The sequence below is a fragment of the Myotis yumanensis genome, unplaced genomic scaffold (genome assembly GCF_028538775.1).
Source record: "Myotis yumanensis isolate MYYU_CA2020_CCGP unplaced genomic scaffold, mMyoYum1.0.hap1 SCAF_1, whole genome shotgun sequence".
Lineage (NCBI taxonomy): Eukaryota > Metazoa > Chordata > Mammalia > Chiroptera > Vespertilionidae > Myotis > Myotis yumanensis.
Window position 1 is genome coordinate 148,495,474 of NW_027223752.1, and position 23,744 is coordinate 148,519,217.

At 41.6% G+C, this 23,744-nt stretch overlaps 1 protein-coding gene across 1 annotated transcript in view; it reads left to right on the plus strand.

The window, feature by feature from the left end:
• Positions 1–23,437, plus strand: part of MYO3A (myosin IIIA) — a 204,115-nt gene extending 180,678 nt beyond the window's left edge. Inside the window, exons 30-33 of the mRNA XM_070408411.1 lie at positions 7,033–7,139; positions 13,682–13,722; positions 15,028–15,171; positions 22,823–23,437. Of these exons, the coding sequence (XP_070264512.1) occupies positions 7,033–7,139; positions 13,682–13,722; positions 15,028–15,171; positions 22,823–22,952 (422 nt within the window). The 3' untranslated portion in view covers positions 22,953–23,437. The remainder of the gene's footprint in view (positions 1–7,032; positions 7,140–13,681; positions 13,723–15,027; positions 15,172–22,822) is intronic.
• The last annotated feature ends 307 nt before the right edge of the window (positions 23,438–23,744 follow it).

Consider the following 23,744-nt stretch of genomic DNA (forward strand, 5'->3'; position numbering starts at 1 on the left):
GGCTATATACCCAACTATTTATAACCAAGAGGTTGTTAGGGAGCCTTAAATGCCACTCCTGAGTTTCCTCACCCTTCAGGCAAGAAAGTCTGTGTTCTGTTGTTTGACTGTATTCTGTCCCATGGATGGGCATACAAAGGATACATGCTCATGGGTCAGTGTGACACCTCACTGTTCCCATCAAAGATGGTACTATCAAGACAGCATCAGCATCACTGTGTGCAATCTCATACGCCTCTGCTTGGGCACCCTCCTTTGATAACTGTACACATGAATGGCCGATAGCTGGAAGTAAGGGTGTAGCCTAACCCAGGGACTGGGAAAAAACTAACTAGCCTTTGAAGACTCTAATCCATGACCCCAGCCCAACGAAGATGGCAGAAGGTATGTAGTGATCATGTCCAAGAGACAAATGATAGTCCAAAGGCCTCACGCCACAAACAGAGCCGCTTTATTCTCCCCTGTTTGTCCTGTGATGTAACTGGAAGAGACATAAAGGGCAGGCTGGGGGAAGCAACTTGCCTAAATCTGAGAGGGAAATTAAAAAAAGAAATGTTCTGTGTTAAGGTTCTGGATATTAGTGCAACATACCTAAATCAGAGCATGACCAAAAGCTTAGAGCCCATGACCTATAGGGTGGTAAGTACAGGTGTAAGTGGGCTATAGGGCATCGGTGGTCAGGTGGTAGAAAAGAAGACAGAAGGAATCGCTTGAGCAGTTCCGAATGGGGTGGGGCTGGTAGCTGCCTATTGAGAAGGTCAGAGGAAAGGGGTAAGTCGGACCCACTGAACAGTAAGGCAAACAGAAGTGTTAAGGACACACACAGCAGGAGAAGAACCTGCCCTTATAACTCTTCACCTCAGATAGACTCACAAGAACGAAGACCACGTAGTAGAGTAAAGCTAGTGGTCAAATCTAGGCCCGGCATGAGAAATGAAAATATCTCCAGGAGCTCAGCAGAGAGCAGATAGGAGCCATGCAGACCTGAACGGCCCACACAAGCTCAGAGCCTGTATCCAGTTCTCTTCCAAGAGTGACTAGCCCAGCTGAAGGGCAGAGGAGGTGAAAGGCACAATCAGCAGCTTCCCAAAGGCAGATTGCAACCTTGACGAGGGTGAATCCTGCCCTGGATATGCAGCAATGAATATACCTCCCTTCGAAGGTTTCCTGTAGGTCACTATGTTGTTGCTTAACGTTCACAGAATGTCAGGAGTGAATGGAAATTTACAAAAATTGATTTCTTAAGAAATTACAATAACATAAGTGCACTTCTGTCTCATCTAATTTAGGCATGTGGTACTTATACAAATTATACTCTGCATGTAGTCTTAAGTGAAATAGTATAATTATTAAAATAAGAGTAATAGTGAAATTTAATTTCCTAAAGCAAATATGACCAGTTTTAAATCTATCTTTTTGGGGGGAAGGATGCAAAATGTTGAGATGTTTGTCTATTTGTTGTTTTTAAAATGTTCATTCCTAGTAAACTAAGACACTTAATGATATAATTACCAAAACTATAATATAAATCAATATTTTACCCTCTGACTATTTAATATAGCAATAACCTTTACCATCTAATATTTATCATGCACATCACACAAAGTAGTCACAAACCTAATTTTGCTGCTGCCAACATTGATATGCTCCTGATCATTTGTGATTATAAATGTTTATGTCACTTTTGTAATTAAGGGGTTAGAGCGATGTTAGCAGGCAATGTTTGTACTCCCCCAAAGAAACAAAAATTTAGAAAGCAAAAATAAACTTAAACCTTTCTGAAACATTTGTTTGCTGATAAGCTCATGAGAAGTTTGCTCTTCAAAAATAAAAAAATAGTCTGGGTAAATTTAATCTGAACAATCAGATCCTGTTGGTTATATTCATCAATAATTCTCCTTGCTGGCTGCCCGCTTTGCATGGCAGGATCTTAAATGAGACGCCCTTTAAGAATATGCATCCTAGAGATTGTCCTGCTGAAGGAAAAAAGTCAATGAATTAACACTAAAGCAGATCCTGCAAGATACAAGAATTAAACAGAAATTCTGAAAATTCAATGCATTTTGACATTTTTAAAATCTCTATAATATCTACATACTAGCATATAAATTTATAACTTTAAATAAATGTGACTGTACCATACATTCCAGGACTCTTTTTATGCAATATGTTTTGTTTTCTCTTTTTGCCTATTTTCTTCTCCCCCACCCTTCTGTACTCCCTCTCCAACCCACATTATTCTCCCTTAATGGAACCTTTATTATAAAATATAAATCAATATTTTTATAGATATGCTTACATGTACTTATACACACATATAGAGCTTTTGTCATTCTTTTATATAAATAGAATCATAATATAAACACTTATGTAGCTTGCTTTTCTCCCTCCATACTTTAGCAGGAATCCTAAAATATCAACTGGAATTGTTATAATTTACTCTTTTTGCTGGTTATATAATATTCCATGTATGGATCACAATACTTCACATAACCTTTCTTCTATTGTCAGATACTCACTTTTTAAATTTTTTGGCACTATGAAAAATGTTGCAGTAAACATCTTTGCAAATGTCCTTGTATCCTAGGATTTTAATTTTCTGAGAAAAGTCCTCAGAAATTATTGCGTTGAAAGGTAATTTTGGTTTTGATAGATTGCTTTATTAAAGGCCCTTAAAATTGATATTTCCTTCAACAATTTCTGAGAATACACTTTTTCTGACATCCTATCCAGCCACATTATCCTTCTTTTTAATCTTTGCTAATGTGTCTGAAGTAAAATGGCACTTCATTGTTATATATATATATATATATATATATATATATATATATATATATCATTGAGCTCTGTCTCCTCTCCCCATTTATATATATATGTGTCTGCTAGTAAGCTCAACTGTCTTCCGTGCTTATTGGCCTTTTGGATTTGCTAATCTTGACTTTCCTGTTTATATCTTTTGCCCATTTTTCTGTTGGTCTTTATTTTTGTAGTCATTTGCTTTTACTCTTGTATATTAGAAATATCACCCCCTTATTTGGCATTTGTGCTATACATGTGGTTTTCTAAATTTACCTTGTCTCTTTTGATTTCATTGACATGTTAAGACTTTCATATATTTTTTAATAGGCAGCTGTTTCTACCATTTTATGACTTCTGAGTTTTGGTTAAGACATGTGTACCCCTAGATTGTTCATGAAGCCTCTGGGTTCTCTTTCAAGGGTTTTATTGGTTTTTTAATTTACATTTTTCTTTAAAGCATCAGGAATTTAACTTTATATCTAGTGACAATAGAGATTCAGTTAACAAAAGTGCATTGATTGTCTACTCTTCACTTGGCACTGTGAGTCTAGGCTAAGACGGAATCCATCCAACACCTGGCATCTGCAGACCACCACTGGCAAGGCAGGAGGGCATGAAAACCTGAGTCATGATCCCCATTGTCCCAAAACATACAGCCTCATTGTTTAGAAAAAACAAATCACAGGTTAAAAATAGAAAGATTTTATACATTTTGCCAGGGCTACCATCACAATGTTCCACAGACTGGGTGGCTTAAACTACAGAAGTTTATTTCCTCGTAGTTCTGGAGGCTAGAAGTTCAAAATCAAGGTATTGGCAAGGCTGGTTTCTTCTGAGGCCTCTCTCCTTGGCTTGTAGATGGCTGTCTTCTCCATGTGTCTTTCCGTCATCATCCATCTGCTTGTGTCTGTGTTCTTATCTCCTTTTATAAGGACTCTAGTCCTGTTGGATTAGTGCCCACCCATATGACCTCACTTTAAAGACCCTTTCTCTAAATATGGTCATATTCTGAGGTACTGGAGCTTAGAAATTCAACATATGAATTTTGAGGAAACATAATTCAGCCCGTAACATGTTTCAAATGATTTGTTCAGCCTATAAGTGTTCACATGAGAGGGAGCTCGCTGGACAGTTAGTGAGAGCATCATGGAAGAGAGAGGCCTGGAGGTAGGCACTGAAGGAGGCAGGAGATTTCAGTCTTGCTGCGAAAAGATGAGAATAAATGAAGTCATAGCTATAAACATGGCGTGTCAGGGTTCCTATGAGGTAACTAGGCTGACCAGGGAAGATAATTTTGGGGGGAAGTGGAAGATCAAGTTCAAACTGCTGATTGAAATCATCTGGATTTAGAAGTTTAGGCTTAAGGAAGTAAAAAGAAGCTTCAAAAATTTTTTTAATGAAATTTCTCACAAATGAAAACCAGATTTTCCTTCCTGAAATCCCATTTCAGCATTGACAGAAGTTGAGGATTATAAGACAAGGTGACATCAGTATTTTGAACCTAGTGAGGGACAGAAATAATAGTACCATTGAGGCTGTGGTATGCAGAACTCTAGTTGGAGGAGAAAGGCAACCACTGGTCCTTTTGAGTCTGAGCATTTGAGATGGAAGTACCCAGTAAGAAATTAGGACAGGATGTCTAGAAGGCTGAGAGGGTCAAACCTGAGGTATGCATTAGGCAGTGGTCAGTGTGGAGGGCAGTGGTCAGTGTGGAGAGCACTGTGGGAAGTATACAGAGCTAAGAGAGGGGGGACTGAATCCAGAGGCAAAGGGATCATTTACTCATCCAGCAAACTTATTAAGCATTTACTATGTGTCCAGCTTTTCCTTAAGTGCCAGGAATACTTACCTTTGTATTCCCTCAGAAACCTCATCCTCAATCATGAAGGCAAGGAGCGGTCAGTAATGTTAAATGATGCGCTGAGAGATAATACAGACAGATAAAGGGCGTTTGATTTGTCAATAAAGTGTTCACCCTTGGGCTTCTAGAAGGCAACTTCAATAGAGTCTTATAATAGAAATCAAAGTGAATGGGGAAAGTTTGATGAGAAAATGGAGACAAGAGCAAGACTTCTTTTATTCCCAGATACTCTCCTGGCATTTATTGAAATTCCTTGTCATTTTCAAATTAATTAATCTTCATTTCAATAATAATGTTCTGATACTTTAATTCAGACTTAATAAAATTAACAGTCAAGTTAAAATTTAGTCTCAGGTTGCCCTGGCCACTGTGGCTCAGTTGGTTGGAGCATCATCCCATTCACCATACACTGAAACGTGGTGTATTCCACTCCCTCAGAGCATATATGGAAGTTGTGGGGATTTGGTTCCCCTCCCCACCCCCACCCCGGGTTGGTACATGTGTGGGAGGCAACCCATTATGATGCAATGATGTTTCTCTCTCACATCTCTCTCTCTCTCTCTCTCTCTCTCTCTCTCTCTCTCTCTCTCTCTCTTTTCCTCTCTCTAAAATAAATTTAATTTTTTTAAATTTAGTCACAGGTCACTTTCATGTTTCTGAAACCATAATAATTTAATACTGTATTTTTATGTTTCCTTCCGTTCAGATTCAAATGAGTAATATAAGTGAATATGACCAATACATTTCTAAATAACACTTTGTAAGAGTCAATAGAAGCTGTTTATTAATCAGCACTGGGACAGATGATAAGCCAAGAGAAGGAAACTAATTTTAAAAATACTGTGTATGGTGGTGGCAAGAATTCGGGTTTTACCATCTCTCCTTGTGCCTGTGACAGTGCAAGACAGGATGCTGACAGGGCTTCGATATCTTAATTCTCTCCACTGTCTATTCCTGTGGAGAGGAAGGGAGAGAGAGAATGGGAGATGAACTTCCAGGGATTGGTTGGAAAAGTGCATCACTCCTTAGTCTATTACTAATCTCTATTTAACATGGTCTCATTAACAAAGACCTCATTTTCCTTTGTTTTATTTTTTAAAATAGTAATGTAAGATTGCCATGGTTTTCTCTGATTAGCGTTGTTCTATGCGTTAAATCTCTAGGAAGTACTCTCAACTATTGATGTATCTTTGTCGTCCAGCAATTTCCCACACATTTTAAAATGAATGAGCTGGATGACATGAGACTATGAATGCTGCTGTGATCAGTATGCTCACCTAGTGGGTCGAACAAGGGACTAGAAAGTCAGACACCCGTGTGGCTTCTCCATCTGGTTGAACCTGATTTACACTGCCAGCCACAGTTGTTTACACATAGTAACTATTAAGTATTCATTGACTTGTTTCTGTTTGACTTGCTTTGATTCGTTTTGGTTTGGAGCAATTCAGTTTCTCTGTGTATTCTTATATAAGAATCAGAGATCATTCCTGTCCCTTTACTATACACAAAAATGACCTGTTAATACCTTTACATTTCAGCTAAGAAATGTATGCTCAAGTATCCGTTTAAAATAGTGTTTTCCAATAAGCACCCATGACCCTTTTCCAGCCTGATCCTTATATTCTATCAAGCAGACATTCCTGCACAATTGCAGTCAGTGGATGGAGTGTCAAGAACCATGAAAAATAGGAATACTTTATGAAAAGCCTATTATCTCTGTAAATATAAAGCCACCTATGATCACTAACAACCAAGCATGCTCTGATGATGTTGCAACCATTTGAGAACTTGGCTATAGTGACAGACGAGGCAGAAAAGAATGACAAACTTTATTCTTTCTTGGTCATGGTTTTTAAAGTCAGGTCTGAAAATTCTAAATTTTGGCAAAAGGGTTGATTAGGCTTGTAGAAAGAGTCCTTGTTTGGGCCATAACATGAGATGGTACCTTAAAGTGAAAATCAGGCAGGTCTTAGATGGACAGGTGGATGTGTGAATCTGGCAGGGGGGCAGGGGAGGAGCAAAATTCTATGAGCATCATACCCGTTTTAAAAGATTTTTAGCAGCTCTGTCTCCTCTCCCCATCTACCTTTTGAACTGCAGTACACTATTCCACATCACCAGACTATGCATTTCTTGTCTTCCCTTTCCCTTCTCCCCCTTAACTCTCAAAGTCATATGCCACCAGACAACTGGAAGGAAGCACATGGTGAGGAATATGATGAGGGTTGGTTGGGGAAAAAAAGGTATTTCCTCTTTCTCCCAGCTTTAGCCACAGTAGTGCATATATTACTTTTTATTTATCCCAAAAGGAAGGCATTGCTTGATGATAGTCTTTGTAATTGAATACTTGTTTATGATCACCTTTCTTGTAGGTGTTTCTAAAGGAGAGGAGCCAAAAATATTGAGACCCCCAAGACGGCCCCGGAAACCCAAAACATTAAATAACCCTGAAGACTGCACATACTATTATCTACTACATGTAAGTGGCTCACTCTTATTATCAGATGGGAGCCATAGCATCCACAAAACTGTGTCCACACTAGGCCTGTCCAAAGGGAGGACTCTAGAAGGGAGACTCCCATCAGTTTCTGCTTTCCTGCCCCGTCCCTGGCTGAGGACCTGGGCACGTGGCTATCCTCTGGCCATCCTCACCTCCCAGGCCTCTCCCCCAGTCTTGTAACCCCATGGCCTCCCAGCAGTTTTCTCTGCTGGTCTGTTCATCTGAGCTGATATGCAAACATTAACCCAGAAAGAGAACTGTGTCGTAGCAGAAGCTCTCCTGAGAGGGACCTGAATGTGAATGGGTGAGGTTAGGTGAAAATGGAAGAAAGGAAGGAAAAAGAGGCATTTATTAGGCACTTTTAAATCCCAGGCCTGGACTGAGGTACGTTCACGTGCATTGGGATATCTAATCCTAGAAACAGCTTTACAGGGGCATTCCCATCTCACAGATCAGGACTCTGAGACACAGATAGGGCACTTCTTAGCTGTCAAGGTCATTCATTGCACTGAGGTCCTCTCACTCACTGTGGGCACCATGTGAGCTCATTGGCATCCCCCCTGCCAGCCTCCTCTTCCTCTCATGTTCCTGTTCTCTGTGAATGACGCCATCATCCACTTGGTTTGCTAAGCCAAGAACCTGGTGTCACCCTGGACCTGGCCCTCTCTCATATATGACCATTCAATCTGAAGTGTGGCCTCTATCAGCAACACCTGGCTCCCACTCATCCCCCTCCTCTACTCTCACAGCAACAGCCCTATTTCAGACCATCATCGTTCTTCACCTGCAGTGCTTCAGGCCCCACCTAAGGGCTTCTGATCTCAGCCTCTGTAGCCCATGTGAGCAAATTTCTCTAAACTGTCGATTTGATCGTGTTCCTCCCTTGATAGTCCCTTTATAGCTCAGCAGCTCCCTCAGCATGAAGGCCAGACTCCTTCCAAAGCTGAATAGCAGAGCACAAAATTAGAAAGTACCAAACATGATGCTCAATAATCTTTACTAATTGCCACTGAAATGGCAATTGGCTACAGTGACTTCAACAACAGATACTATTCTCGAGATGAGAAATTATAAGAGACTTTGAAATAAGGAGGAATGTTTATGACTAATAGCCAACCAGTCAGAGTGGAGCAGATTCTGAGCCTCCACAAATGAGTCCCTGCCCACAAAAAGCTTACATTGTCATTGAACAATTATTTTTTTTAATGAATATACAGTGTTTTAATACATCTTGAGTTATTACCATAGTGACTGGAATCCTTTGTATAACCCCGAGTCTTTAAATCTGTGGCTTCAGTGGAAAATTAAACACAGAAAACTAGTTTATTATTATAAGTGAAAACACACCATGTTTTCATATTCACCTGGCCCTTACTTGAGTTCGGGCGCTACACATAGGTGAAATTTACAGAAATGATGGGGTCCCACTCCCTTTACTTGTCAAAACATTCCCTTGCCCTACCTGGTGTGGCTCAATTGGTTGAGCATTATCTCATGCACCAAGAGATGACCGGCTCTGGGCACATGCTTGGGTTGTGTTCGGGAGGCAGCCTACCGATGTTTCTCTCACATCGATGTTTCTCTCTCTCTCTCTTCCTCTTCCTTCCTCTCTCTCTAAAAATCAATGAAAACATTAAAAAAACAGCTTTCCTTTATCCATCGAAGCACTGTAATTTTAAGTGGTTTTCAAGAAAATCTTTCTGAAATCTACACTAATAAAAGAGAAACATGGTAATTGGCGTACGACCGCTACCCTTCCCATTGGCTAATCAGCGTATCCTTATGCAAATTAACTGTCAGCCAAGATGGCGGCCAGCAGCCATGCACTGAAGCGAGCAGGGAGGCTTGCTTCCTCCAGGAACTGCAGACTCCAACGTTCCCAGCCTCACTTGCCGGTCTCTCAACTGCAACTCTAAGCAACTATTACTATGTTGCAAATAAGAAGCTAAACAAAACAGGCTTTCAGTCAGCCCCGGACCGCAACATTGTATCCATGTTTTCAGCAGCCAGCAGCGAGGCCTCAGAGCTAAAGCTGGCCCAGAATTAAAAAAAAAAAAAAGAAAACAAGGAGCGGTTGGGAGCTTTTAGTCAACTGCCAGCGGGGAAAACAGCCCTCAGCCCCTCAGCCAGCCTGGCCAGGCACCCCAATGGGGACCCCCACCCTGATCCAGGACACCCTTCAGGGCAAACCAGCCGGCCCCCACCCATGCACCAGGCCTCTATCCTATATAGTAAAAGGGTAATATGCCTCCCGGCACCGGGATCAGCGGAACAGCAAGGCTCCCGGCACCGGGATCAGCGTGACAGGGGGCAGCGCCCAAACCTCCTGATCAGCCCTGCTCTGTGCCTGATAGGGGGGGAGCTCCCCAATCCCCCGATTGCCCTGCGGCTCTGTGTGTGACAGGGTAGAACCATAACCTCTCTATCGGCCCTGCCCTGAGTGTGACAGTGGTGGTGCCCCAACCCCCTGATCGGCCCTGTTCTGTGGGTAATAGAGGGTGGTGCCCCAATCCCCCTCCACAGGCCTTGCTCTGTGTGTGACAGGGTAGAGCCATAACCTCCCCATTGGCCCTGCCCTGAGTGTGACAGGGTGCAGCGCCCCAACCCCCTGATCCGCCCTGCTCTGTGTGTGACAGGGGGCGGTGTCCCAACCCCCCTGATGGACCCTGCTCTGTTAGTGACAAGGGGCAGCGCCCCAACCCCCTGATTGGCCCTGCTCTGTGAGTGACAGGGGGCAGCACCCCAACCCCCTGATCGGCCCTGCTCTGTGCGTGACAGGGGATGGCGCCGCAACCTCCCCATCGACCCTGCCTTGAGTGTAACAGGGGGCGGTGCCCCAACCCCCCAATCGGCCCTACCCTGAGCGTGACTGAGGGTGGCATTGCAACCTCCCCATCCGCCCTGCTCTGTGCATGACGGGGCGGCGCCCCAACTCCCCAATCGGCCCTGCTCTGACCCTGACCAGGGGCTACATCTAGGGATTGGGCCTGCCCTCTGCCACCCGGGAACAGGCCTAAGCCAGCAGGTCGTTATCTCCCGAGGGGTCCCAGACTGTGAGAGGGCACAGGCCGGGCTGGGGGAGCCCCCCCCCCCCCCGCCCGCCCCGAGTGCACAAATTTTTGTGCACGGGGCCTCTAGTATATTATAATGCACATTTTAACCTTTTCTTGATGACCCAAGGTCACTGCAGTGAGCAGCTATGTTAGAACTTTATTCAGATCCATGTTTATCAGTGAGGCTCCCTGACCACCATGTCTAAGGCAGCACCCCATCACTCTGTGTCCCATGGCCCTGCTTCATTTTCTCAGAGCATTTATAAATATTTATGGAGCTGCTGAGCTGTGAAAATTATTTCCCTACACCTGCTTATCATAGACAGCTGTGCTTTCAGTTGTTTTACCTATTTTTATAGCTTGTGTTTCTCCTTGAATGTCAGTTCTTACTACAGCCGTTCTGACTGCCTTAACATCAATACCAGCTCTCTTCTATGATTTGATGCTCCTCATCTCTTACACCTGGGAAATGTTGCCATAGTTGTGTCCAAAATAAGAGCAGGCTGAGCCTAAGAAGCATGCCTGTGGAGGGGAGAACCTTAGCTGGGATTGCACACCCCACTGTAATGGCGTGTGGGGCCGCTGTAACACGCAGAAGCAGGGCAGCCAGCAAAACCGACTCAGGGCCAACAGTTTCCTGAAGAAAAGTAACTGACCACATAATTCTGAAGGCCTTCCAGTTTCATTATTTTCTCCAGTACCTTTCCTGACGATAGCAGTAGGCATTTGGCCATTCCAAGATCTTTTTCCCCCTATGATTTGTCTACTTTCTGTAGCCTTGTGAAGACCTCTAAATATACAGTGTGTTTCAAAAAGGAATTTAAAGTTTCATTATAAGACGTATTTCTTTACGTCAGGTTGGAGGGGAAGGAGTGTGATGCAGCTGAGTCTTCCAAGTCCTCTGAGCTAAGACCTCTGTTCTTTCAAACGGCCCCTTGAGAAACACCCTCAAGGGAAAATCTCCTTGAGTCCTCGTTGTCTCCTTGTCTTTCTTCTTCACTGTGGTTCCTTAAGAAACTGCCATAGGATATTTGCTTCTTTATTTTCATTTAAGATTTCAAGTTGGTAATTTGTAATTTCAAAACTATAATTGAAAACATTATTTGTTTTAGCAATAAATGCCCCTAATATAAAGTTCCATGGGTTAAACTTTATATTAAATTCCCTCTGATGAGGCACAATGTGCTTCCTTCTTTATGATAAAGAATGTGGTTTCATGCTTCCCTTTTGGACTTAGCCTCTAGGAATCTAAGAGACCAACGCTGAGGCTCCATCTTAACACAATTCATTTTTGTCCTCCTTTCTTATTTACAACTTATGTTTGATTACCTTGATTGTATAATTGCTTCTATTATAAACCATCTTAAATAATTTTTAGAAATTTTTATTATGGAATTACATTTCATTAGAATATCCTAACACAGGCGAGAGTGAAGTAAAGCCTGGACAGTATTTCCTCTTCTAAGAATTCCTGTAATTGAGAGCCAGCTCACACACACTGCCTCCCAGGAGAAAAGGCGATACAGAATTAAGAGGGGTTGCCCTGGACTGGTGGCTCAGTTGGTTGGAGCATGTCCAGTACACCAAAAGGTTTCAGGTTCAGTCCCCGGTTGGGGCACATACAGGAGGCAACCGATTGAAATTTCTCTTTCTCTCTATCTCCATTCCTCTGTCTCTAAAAAAAAAATCAGCCAAAACCAGTTTGGCTCAGTGGATAGAGCGTCAGCCTGCGGACTGAAGGGTCCCGGGTTCGATTCCGGTCAAGGGCATGTACCTGGGTTGCGGGCACATCCCCAGTAGGAGATGTGCAGGAGGCGGCTGATCGATGTTTCTCTCTCATCGATGTCTCTGACTCTCTATCTCTCTCCCTTCCTCTCTGTAAAAAATCAATGAAATATATTTTTAAAAAATAAAAATAAAAATAAAAAAATAAAAAAGGGGAGGGGGACTTCTGGCCAGCTTGGGAATTCAAAGGCAGAACGTTATTTCATTCTTGGTTGTATAAAGGGGAGCTCTGCCACACAACATCATGCTATCATTTCAGCATAATTTTGGATTGTAGAAAATTGTTACCAAGAGCAAAACAGACTTTTTTCAGACAATGGATCAAGGAGACAGGACCTCTGTCATATTAAACAACAACAGCAACCACAGCAAACACCACCCCGGTCCCAGGGATCATTAACTGGACCACTAGGGGCCATTGTACCTTTGCTGGTAATACAATTATTTCTAAGCACCTCCTAGCCTAGGGCATTGGGTCAAGAATGTGAAGTAATAGGAAATGGGAAGGAGGACAGGAATGTAATTGGTGTCCTGCCCCTTACATTGCTATTTCCTGAAAGGTCCACTCCCAGACTTGATGCATTTAAGCATTACTTCTGCCTCGTCCATCCACTAAAATGACAACCAATGAAAACGAAAGAAACTATGAACTGTTTGACTCATCCAACATTTTAGTTTATTGCAAATGATGAACCATGAGAAAAAATGATTGTGTGTCTGTAAATACTGGGAAAACCCTTAGTCCTTACAAACCATTATTAATTGCCATTTTTATTATTTTGCACTTTTATGGTACCAGCCAAGTTGATGTCTGCATTAGGGTTTCCACAATTATAACATCTTTGGCTTGATCAAGGTGACTCTGGTATTGTTTCCTCAGCCTAAGAGATGTATTTGCTCTTAACAGCATGTAAATATATGTTCAAATATATTGAGCTAGCACACAGTGCAACCCATTAATAGTGTTACAGTACCAAAGAGGATATTGCTTTGTATGTAAGGTAAAGCACCATTTTGCTAGAGTTCAAACCAAAGTATTGATTAAAAAATATCTAATCACACCTATACTTAAACATTCTCATTTTTGCCTCGATACATAAAGTTCTCAACTTGAAAACATTTTGCAAATGAACACAGGTATCATCTGTGCTGCTACTTTTATGCCATAAATGGACTCCTATCGTTAGTGAAGTCAGTTTCATTGGCCCGTGAACTGCTGCAGCTGCCCTCATGCCCGCCCATCTGCTTTACCTGCAGACAAGGGTGGCATAGAAACAAGACCACAAAGCAGCCTAATTATCTGCCTAAGTCACAACTGCATTTGTGAAGAAATGGATTTTCAGGGAATTCTGACTCTCCCCTGCGCCCTCCCATTTGTAGGTAGACAGACGTTATATAGTCTGTGTATAGTGGTCACTGTGGTGAACTCTTTTTTTTTTTGTATGGAATGCAAAGATTAATTTCAGTCCAGTGCTGGTAAAAATAATCACAAATTCACAATTAGTGAAATATGAGTAAATTATATTACCTCCTATCTTAAAAACATTGTATCCACTTGTTTATTGTCAAGTTGGCTTTATAGGAACAAATGTATTTATTTGTTAAGATTATAGTAATATACAAATTATATTACATTAAGACATTAATATATAGATATTTTTAAAATTATTCTATTCCCTTTAGAAGTCAATCCAAGAAGAAAAACGAAGACCAAGGAAAGATAGGTAATTATTTTTTCTAGATTTCAACAAGTTATCAAACCAAAATATAAATCTGTATGTTCAAATTAGATTAATAATCACCAGTTTTATGTGGATAGATTTGGAAAGTAGTGTGCTCTCAATGCATTTATATTATGAATGCCTATATGTGGTTTAAGATCTTGTCTACTGGCAATACACTGAGCTAGCATAGTGCGAAGCATACAGTAAGAACTCAAATAGTTTTGAATGAATTGTACTGTCACAATTCAGAATTTGCCTTTCTTGGTCCATTGATATGGTTTTGATTGGGCAATTTGAACATGCCCATGCCCATGAACTTTCTTTCCCCAAACTCCTTTTTGCTTTCTGTTCTTGAAGACAAAACATGCTAAATCTCACTTTTACGGACTTGTTAGGAAGATAAGGTTTGTGTCACCTGCAGGTGTGGCACACTTAAATTCACACGGGTCCCCTTTACCTATAGTATTTCAGCCAACCAGAACTTTACTATTTTAATATTTTGATACTATTTCAATCAACTAATGTCCAGACAGTGTTAATTACAATTGCAGGTTCTTTTGTTAGGCATGAGTGGATGCAGAATTCTTTATTTATGAAAGTTAATTTATACATTGGCATTTGTAACTTGAAAAGCACTTTTCCCCAGAAGCACTGTAGCACCTGGTAGTTGTCCAGACCTGTCCCTGGTGACCTCATCTGAGTCCTACAGATGCTAAGCACCACAGGCACTGGAAGTGCAGTCAAAGTAGATCCAAGAATTACAATGGTTGAGGGCACACCCCATGGGCAGGAACTAAAATCTAGCACATACACAAAAAATGATTCCCCAAAGACCAACGGGTAGGGGGTAGACAGAAAGTTACTGTAAAGGAATAAGGTAAGAGCATGACACATTGTGTACACCAGTGTATTGATGATTGATAAAATTGGAAAATGCTATGTTAGTACATAGCTCAAGTGGCCCAAGGGTCTGTTGTGATCCCTGACTTAGTCTAGCCAAGCTGGAACATTGTACTCACTGGCTATTAGTAACCACTAATGCCGTGTCAAATTGAAGGCGACAGAACCAGGACAGTCCCCTCCAGCAGACAGTGTTCTCTTAAAGGTAAGAGGTAAAGGTTTTGTTTCTCTCTTTAATTTATAGAAAATGCTATTTTTGCACATTTCAAGACTCCTCCTATTTCTATTGACATGTATGTGTTACTCTTAAATTACAGTAAATACTTTTTAAAAAGAAAGCAAGTGTCCTGTAAGTTAATAGAAAATTCAATTGATACTGTGGTGTGTTTGTGTGTTCATTTACAGTCAGGGAAAATTATTAGATTTGGAAGATTTCTATTATAAGGAATTTTTGCCCAGTCATTCTGGACCAAAGGAACATAACCCTAGTTTACAAGAACGAAGACAACAGAGAGAACTCCAGAATCAATGTTTTAAGGCTGATGGAAGGTAATAAACTTCACATTAAAGCATAGCATTTTCAATTTTATACTCACAATCCCATTTCTAAAGCACTTTCATTTTATGTATGACAAATCATTTAATGACAAAGCACTTACTGAATATTGCATCTTATGATTAATATGTTGTTTAAAAGTAAAACTGTAAATATTATAGTAGGGTAATCAGACATCCCAGTTTTTCTAGCATAATCCTAGTTTATACCTATTTTTTGTAATCATTAATTACAGCCCCCCTGCCTTTAAAAGTATCTCAGTTTGGATGATAAATTTATGGTCATATTAACCATAAGCAATTAACCACATTCAAAATGTAGTTAACCTCAAACCAATGTAATTTTAATCACTAGTTTCTCAGTTATGCCGTGTAATTTTTCAGAATCAGTGATGTCAGACCAAACCAATATTTGGGAGAAAGGTTCATATGGAAATATGTACCTGGTATTTTGGATTTATTCTCTCACTTTGCCACCGGCTTTCATTTCAAGTAACAAACAGTTTGTACTTTACTTACTACCTTGGTAAATTTTTTTTCTTTCCCCAGAAATTCTTCATGAAGTTGTAAAATTGAGGGCACATAGTAAGATGGTAACGTGGTGTATGAGAAATGGGAGCAATGACAAGCCACGAAAAGCTGTTTTTCTAAAATCCTAAATGAACACCCTAGCAACCTGTGCCACTCAGGGCCCTGCACCAGTCTCTTCAACAGTGTGAGATGGTGCTTGAGAGAAGAGGCTTTAGAGCAGTGGTTCTCAACCTTCCTAATGCTGCCACCCTTTAATACAGTTCCTCATGTTGTGGTGACCCCCAACCATAAAATTATTTTTGTTGCTATTTCATAACTGTAATTTTGCTACTGTTATGAATCATAATGTAAATATCTGATATGCAGGATGTATTTAGGCGACCCCTGTGAAAGGGTCGTTCGACCCCCAGAGGGATCACGACCCACAGGTTGAGATCTGCTGCTTTAGAGTCAGACCATCTCAGACTTGGATCCTGACTTTGCTATGTAGTAGTTGAGTGACCTTGCTTATGTTCTTGGACCTCTTTAAGCTCCCGTTTCCACATCTGCAAAGGGATTTACTAATAACTGCCTCACCATGTTGTCATAAAAATGAATGAAATGATGTATATGAAGCGCTTAACACTAGATGTGGCATAGGAGAGGCGGTCCTTAAAGACTATCACCATGTCTATTTGCTTTTCCAGAATCTACCCAAACTATGATTTCTTCTCCTTGTACCCAAAAAAGGATGCATTCTTTCATCTTGGGATCAAGAACTGTAACATGTTAGAGCTTAGAGATGTTTCAGTCTAACCACAAAGTTCTATACAGGAGAATACCAAGTGCCAGAAAGATTTAGTGACTTTCCCAAAGTCACACATCGAGTTAGTGAACCAAAATCCAAGTTTTTTCTACTCCCTGCTCAAATTGCTTTTCACCTACTTACCTGCTTCCCATTTTAACAACCCAGTCTGCCTCCCCTCCAATGTATTTTCCCCCTTCCTCCACTGGCAGACACACACATGCTCCAAAAGCATTACATCCCTGAAGTACTGCCTGGTATTCTAGTAGTGCCTGTGACTGTGTAGTTAATGCTCATTAGAATAAGAATGCTAAAAGCTAGTATTGGTTGAGTGCTTACCTTGTGTTAAGCACTTTGCTAATATCTCATTTGATCATCATAGCAACCTTCTGAGGCAGTTACTAATATTGCCCCATTTTATAGATGAGAAGGCTAAGTCTACAAGTTTAGTGACTGAAAATACTCACCTAAACAATAATTGATGAAGCCAGAATTTGAACATGGGCCTTCTTGAGTTTAGAGTCAAGGACCTTAACCACTGCTCTGTATCGACTCCCTAAGCAACACCCTCTCCGCCCCCCACCCCGCCGCCACCCACCTCTGCCCCCGCCCAGGATGTTTGAGGAAGGGGTAGTAGTACATTGGTGCATGAAATGTGACCCTTACATTGAAGGAACTTGATTCTAGAGAGAAAGTATATTGATCTAACAAAGCTGAACAAGGTGACTCTAAGATGGGATTTTCTAAATTAAAGAAGCTTAAAGAGACAAAACATTCAAATGGCCCTGGCCAGTGGGATGCAGTCCCTTGGAGCATAATCCCATGCACCCAAGGGTCTCAGGTTTGATTCCAGGTCAGGCACATACTCAATTTCAAGTTTGACCCCCAGTTGGGGAACCTATGGGAGGCAACCACTCCATGTTTCTCTCTCGCTCTTCCTTCTTCTATCTCTAAAATCAATGAAAAACATATCCTCTGGTGAGGATTTTAAAAAAATACCCAAAGACACTAGGTAAATCTTGATAGGATCCTGAATTTAAAATAAAAAACAATGCAGAAAAACAGCTCTAAAGGACACTTAGGACAGTTAGAGAAACTTGAGTCTAAACTAAAAGTTGGATGGTGTTAGTACTACAGAAAGAATATAAATCGTATTATATATTAAATTATTGTAGAATATATATAGTTTATATTATATATTTATAGCACATAAATATAACATATTTATATCATTTTTAATAAGTGTAATATATTATTCTGACAATGTTTTATGTATTAAACACACACACACACACACACACACACCAAGTACTGATATAACCCAGGAAGGTGTGAGTAGATCTGGGAATCAGAAACAACAATGATGAGTTAAGAGTCTCATAATGAATAAAAATGGTGGCAGGTAGTCAGTGATTAGAGAATAGCATTAGAGAGCAACAAGAGAACTGATGTCTCCTTAGCTAATACTAAGACAGAAAGTAGTGGGGTCTCTGTTAAGCAATAGAGAGTAATGTAGGGTATTTAAGTCATAGTTGGTTTTAATTTGGACAAGAAGATATAGGGAGGATGGGAGGGGAAGGGTGGGGACATAAAATGGAACAAGAGTTCCTCATTTTAGGGTTAGAATTATGAAAGAAGTGTCAGCAGAAAAGAGGCAAAGGGATACAGTTGGGAAAGTGTGAGGTCTAAGTGCTCTAGACCTGAATTTGAAACCCCACTCCATTCCTCATTAGTCATATCAACTAGAATTTTCTCATTTATAGATTGAGGATAAGAAAAACTAAGGCTTTGTCATGCTGTTTTAGAATTAAAAATAATGTGCGTCATGTACCTGGCAGATAGTTGATCCTCAATATTCTTTTACCAGAAATGAGATGAACAGTAATGAGATTTCAAGTCAGTTACCCAAGATCCTCCCCATAGGTACCACCCGAAGTCCTTCCCTGTCAAATATCCACTGAGCTCATGATGCCCTAAAAGACCTTTCCAAAGGTTTCTTTCTTTCTTTTTTTTTTCAATTTTCAAGTACAGTTTACATTCAATGTTATTTTATACTAAAGGCTCAGTGCACAAAATTCATGCCTGGCCTGCACCTTCTCACAATCCGGTATCCCTCACTCCTTACCACCTGCCTGCTTGCTCCTTACTGCTCCTTAAGCACTACCACGGAGGCAGGAGAGGCTCCCGCCACCACCGCTGCGTTTGCCAGCTGTGAGCCCGGCTTCTGGCTGAGCAGCACTCCCCCGTGAGAGCGCACTGACGGCCAGGGGGCAGCTCCTGCATTGAACATCTGCCCCCTGGTGGTCAGTGCGCATCATAGCAACTGGTCATTCTGGTCGTTCCACCATAATGGCCGCTTAGGATCTTATTATGTAGATTAGTTTCAGGTATACAGCATGATGCTTAGATAATCACAAAACTTTACAAAGTGTTCCCCCCAATGTTTCTAGTGCTCACCTGGCACCATACATAGTTAAAACAGTATTTTTGACTATATTCCCTATGCTCTACAATACATCCCCGTGACTATTTTATAACTGCCAATTTGTACTTTTTAATCTCTTCACCTTTTTCACCCAGTGCCCCAAGCCCCCTTCCATCTGGCAACCATCAGTCTGTTTTCTGTATCTATGATATCTATTTCTATTTTATTTGTAAGTTTATTTTGTTCATTATATTCCACATATACGTGAGATCATATGATATTTGTCTTTCCCTGAATGGCTTGTTTCACTTAGCTTAATACCCTCTTGGTCCATCCATGTTGTCACAAATGATAAGATTTTATTCTTTTTTATGGCTGAGTAGTATTCCATTGTGTAAATGTACCACAGCTTTTATATCTACTCATTTACTGATGGGCACTTGGGCTGCTTCCAAATCTTTGCTATTGTAAATAAAACTACATGAAAATAGGAATGCATATATTCTTTGAAATCAGTGTTTTGGTTTCTTGGGATATGGAATCACTGAGTCATAAGGCAGGTCCATTTGTAATGTTTTTTGAGGACCTTCCATACGGTTTTCCGTAGTGGCTGAACCAATCTGTATTCCCACCAACAGTGCACAAGGGTTCCCTTTTCTCCATATCCTCACTAACACTTGCTGTTCGTTGATTTATTGGTGGTAGCCATTCTGACGGGTGTGAGGTAATATCTCATTTTGGTTTTCATTTGCATTTCTTTAATGACTAGTGACATTGAGAATCTTTTCATATGTCTATTGGCCATTTGTATGTCCTCTTTGGAGAAGTATATTTTTAGATTCTCTGTTTACTTTTAATTGGATTGTTTTGGTTTTTTGGATGTTGAATTGTATGAGTTCTTTATAAATTTTGGATATGAACCCATTATCAAGTGTATCATTGGTGAAAATGTTTTCCCATTCAGTCGTTGTCTTTTTGTTTTGTTGATAATTTCCTTTGTTGTGCAAAACCCAAAGGATTTCTTTTTTTAAATTCTTTATTTAGAGTGGGCTAGAATAAAAGCCTATTCCATCTGCAGAAATTCTAGTCTTTCCTTTCTAGTCAGTCATTATTTTCACTCATTTGCATATACCTTCAATAACCTTGCCCCTTTCTCCTTCAGTTATATTCAACTGGTAAACCTCAGTGCTGGGTAAACCCAGCTTCCTACCCAATCTATACATGTACCCATGTAGCTGAATGTAGCTTTAAAAAAAACAGTCTATTATCATTTAAAACTTATGACCACACACATTAGGCAGGCACTTAAGAGTCATTTTGTAATACTACATTTCCCTAAAAATCCATTATGCAACTTTCCCAGTTCATTCTTTCAGACTTCCTCTTCTCTCTTCAAACCCTCATAATCTACTCATTCTCATCAGACAACCTTTTTTCCTAAGAAAACAACAGTCGAGAACAGATACATGCTTCCACCACCATATCTATCACTTATTCATATACCTCCCTCAGTTTAGCATAGATGACTGTCCTCCAGGTAAGACCAAACCTTCCTTTTGTGCACAGAATCCTGTTCCTTCCTCTACTCAAGAAAGCTGTCCTGCAATTGTCCCCTCTCTTCTCTGCAACTTGAACATTTGTTCTCTTTACAACATCATTCCTGACAATTTGTGAACAGGATGCAGTTGGACCCATCATAAAATATACCCCTGACTCAGTCCCCTGCCAAACCACTCATGTTCCTGTTCTACATTATAGCAAGGGTAATACATGAGAATGACTCAACCTCCTCCGTGTCCTCTCTTCCCAATATCTTTTGAGCCACTTCACTCTTGAACTACTCCACTGAAAATGTCCCTGCCAAGGCCACCAGTGACCTCTATTTTGCCATATGCCATTATCTATTCTCAATCTTTATCTCACTCTATCAACATTTAACATGTTTTCTTTAGAGTTACTCCTTTTTTTCTTTAAACATTTCTTTCCATTTGCCCCCCAGGATAGGACTTCTCTTGCTTTGCCTCCTACCTCCCTGACTCCTCCTCATTATTCTCCTTTGCTGAGTCTTCCTCATTTCACTGATCTCTCAACCATTCGAGTGTCCCAGTCCTTTGCTTTGTCAACATATACACTCAAGACCTTAAGTATCATCTATTTACTTAAAATTCCTGAACTGAAATATCTAGCCTAAATCAGGACTTGTGTAGCTAACTGCCTATTCAATACCCCCTCTTGGATATCTAATAAGTAAACCTAGTATAACCAAAACCAAAATCTTTACCCCCACCCCAAAAAAATACTATTCTGCAGCCTTCCCCATCTCAAATGGCAACCCCATTTTTCTAGTTGATTAAGCCAGAAACCTTAGGGACATTCTCGATTCCTTTTCTTTACATCCTATATCCAATCCATCAGCAAACTCTTTCAGTTCTACCTACCAAATATGACCAGAATCTGATCAATGTCTTACCTCCTCTAGAAGCCTTAACAGACCTCCCTACTTCCTCTCTGAGAATCAGGTCCTTTTAGGAATCATTCTTCTGCTCAGAACTCTCCAATATTTCTCTCACTCTAAATAATATTCAAGTCCTTGCTATGGTCTCAAAGCACTAAATTATCTGCCATACTATCCCCTCATTCCTCCTGCTCTCATCCCTTGCTGTTCTTCCTCTGGCTTGCTCCACTTAAGCCTCAATGGCCTCCTTGCTGTTCCTTGAGCACAATATATACACTGTAGTCTTGAAAACTTTTCATTGTTTGACTGTCATCCTGGAATGACTGTCATTCCCTCAGAAATCTGCCTGGCCCAATCCTCCCCTTCCTTCAGCTCTCTCCTCACGTGCCACCTTATTAGAAAGGCCTTTCCTGACCACTAGGAAATGGCTTGTCCAAACATACACACATACACACACCCCACTCTTTCCCATTAGCTACTTAATTGGTCTGTCTAGCTCTTCTTACCATCTGGTATTAGAAGCTATCTATGGTCCTTTCCCATACTAGACTATAAACTCCATGAGAGCAGGGACTTCTGCTCACTCATCACCTGCACTGGTGGCTGACACTTAGTGGGTGCTCCATAAAATGGATGAATCTCCGTGGCTGCCTTTTACGTGTACCTGGCTTCCCCAGGGAAAGCTGTAGAATCCACAGGTAATCATTGGCAGGGTTTCCCAGCGGTAGGAAATTTGGCCCAACAGCCTTATTGAAAACATTGAAAATGCCTACAGGGCTAACACCAACTGTGTAGCTAACCCAGTGGTGTGTTAGATTTGACAGGAGAGTTTTTAAGAAACATTTGAGCCCTAGCTGGTTTGGATCAGTGGATGGAGCGTCGGCCTTTGGACCGAAAGGTCCTGGGTTCGATTCCGGTCATGGGCACATGCCCGGGTTTCGGGCTGGATCCCCAGGAGGCAGCCGGTCGATGATTCTCTCTCATTATCGATGTTTCTCTCTCTCTCTCTCCATTCCTCTCTGAAATAAATAAAAATATATTTAAAAAAAGAAACATTTGAGCAGTGTAAAAATGCAAAATAATGGTTGTCTATTAGGCAACTAAAGTAAGTACTTGTTTATTGTTTGTGAGCTATTTCAAGCCCAAAGAAGCTAGTCTTTCTGAACTACACATTCTCTGGTACTTTACTTAGCTGTCATTTAAACACAAAGTCACCGGGTTCCACCAGCTCTTCTGCTCCTCAGCTTAGAGGAGCTTTGAAAACCTGCTGAGAAAAATTATCGCAGATCCGTTTGACCATGACCCTGATTACTTAAATGTACGGTTTTCAAATGCCTGACGATGGTGGAATGTGTGGAGAAGAATGTGTAGACTGGGCTAACTCGGGGTGGGCGGGGATGCACTGCACATGATGGCGCCACTGACACTGGGCTCTGGGTCTCGCTGGCAGGTGCTGGGCGGTGGAGGATCCCGAGAAGGAGGAGGAGGAGGGGGAGAATGGACCCTCAAGCAATCCCTACGACTACAGGAGGCTCCTGCGCAAAACCTCCCAGCGCCGGCGCCTGGTCCAGCAGGTGTAGCCCCTCTGCCACAGCGGCAGCCATAATGTGCCCGAGACTGCTGCTTGCAGGGTCCAACGCGCTGAAGTCTAGACCCCGATCTTGGCAGGGGCTACCCACTACGCTCTCCATGGAGGGCCTCCGCCAGCTTTGGTGCTCGGAGGGCGAAGACCTGGGAGCTCTTCGGACGCCCACTGGCTGCGCTCCCTCACCCTCCACTCTCACCAGCCCACCAGCCCCTGTCGCTGGCCCCCAATGCAGCTCTTTGTTCACTTGGCTGCCACACTCCTTCTGATGACTGGAAGGCGCCTGAGTTCTCGTTGACCCCCCTCCTCTCTCATTTTGGGCGACTTCAAAGAGTTCCTACTTCCTGGAAATGCCTCTCCCAAGCCTGAGGCACACTCGTGGGCGGGTTGAGTCTCTTAAAACAATAAATCCTGGGTGGGAGGAGAAGCGTGAGGATGTGGGGAAGTTTTGAAGATGAACTTAAACTCGTGCTTTGCCTTCCCGTGGTTATTAAGTTACTAAATAAAGGAAGTGCCTTGGAGAGTCTGTGGCTGTCTGGGCCTGTGCTTGTCTTCCCCTGGGAGGTCTAGCTCCTGTGGTCCTGCTGTGCAGGCTGGGATGATGAGGGAAGGGGGCGAGGTGCCTCGCCTTCTGTTTCCACCAGCGAACAACTCACCACCAGCTCCCCAAAGGCTCATACGAAATTACAACCTGTACTTGTGACTCAAACGTGGCCTCCAAATCTCAAACCCCCAACACACTGCACACACGTACACACACACACACACACACACACAGCCTGCCCAA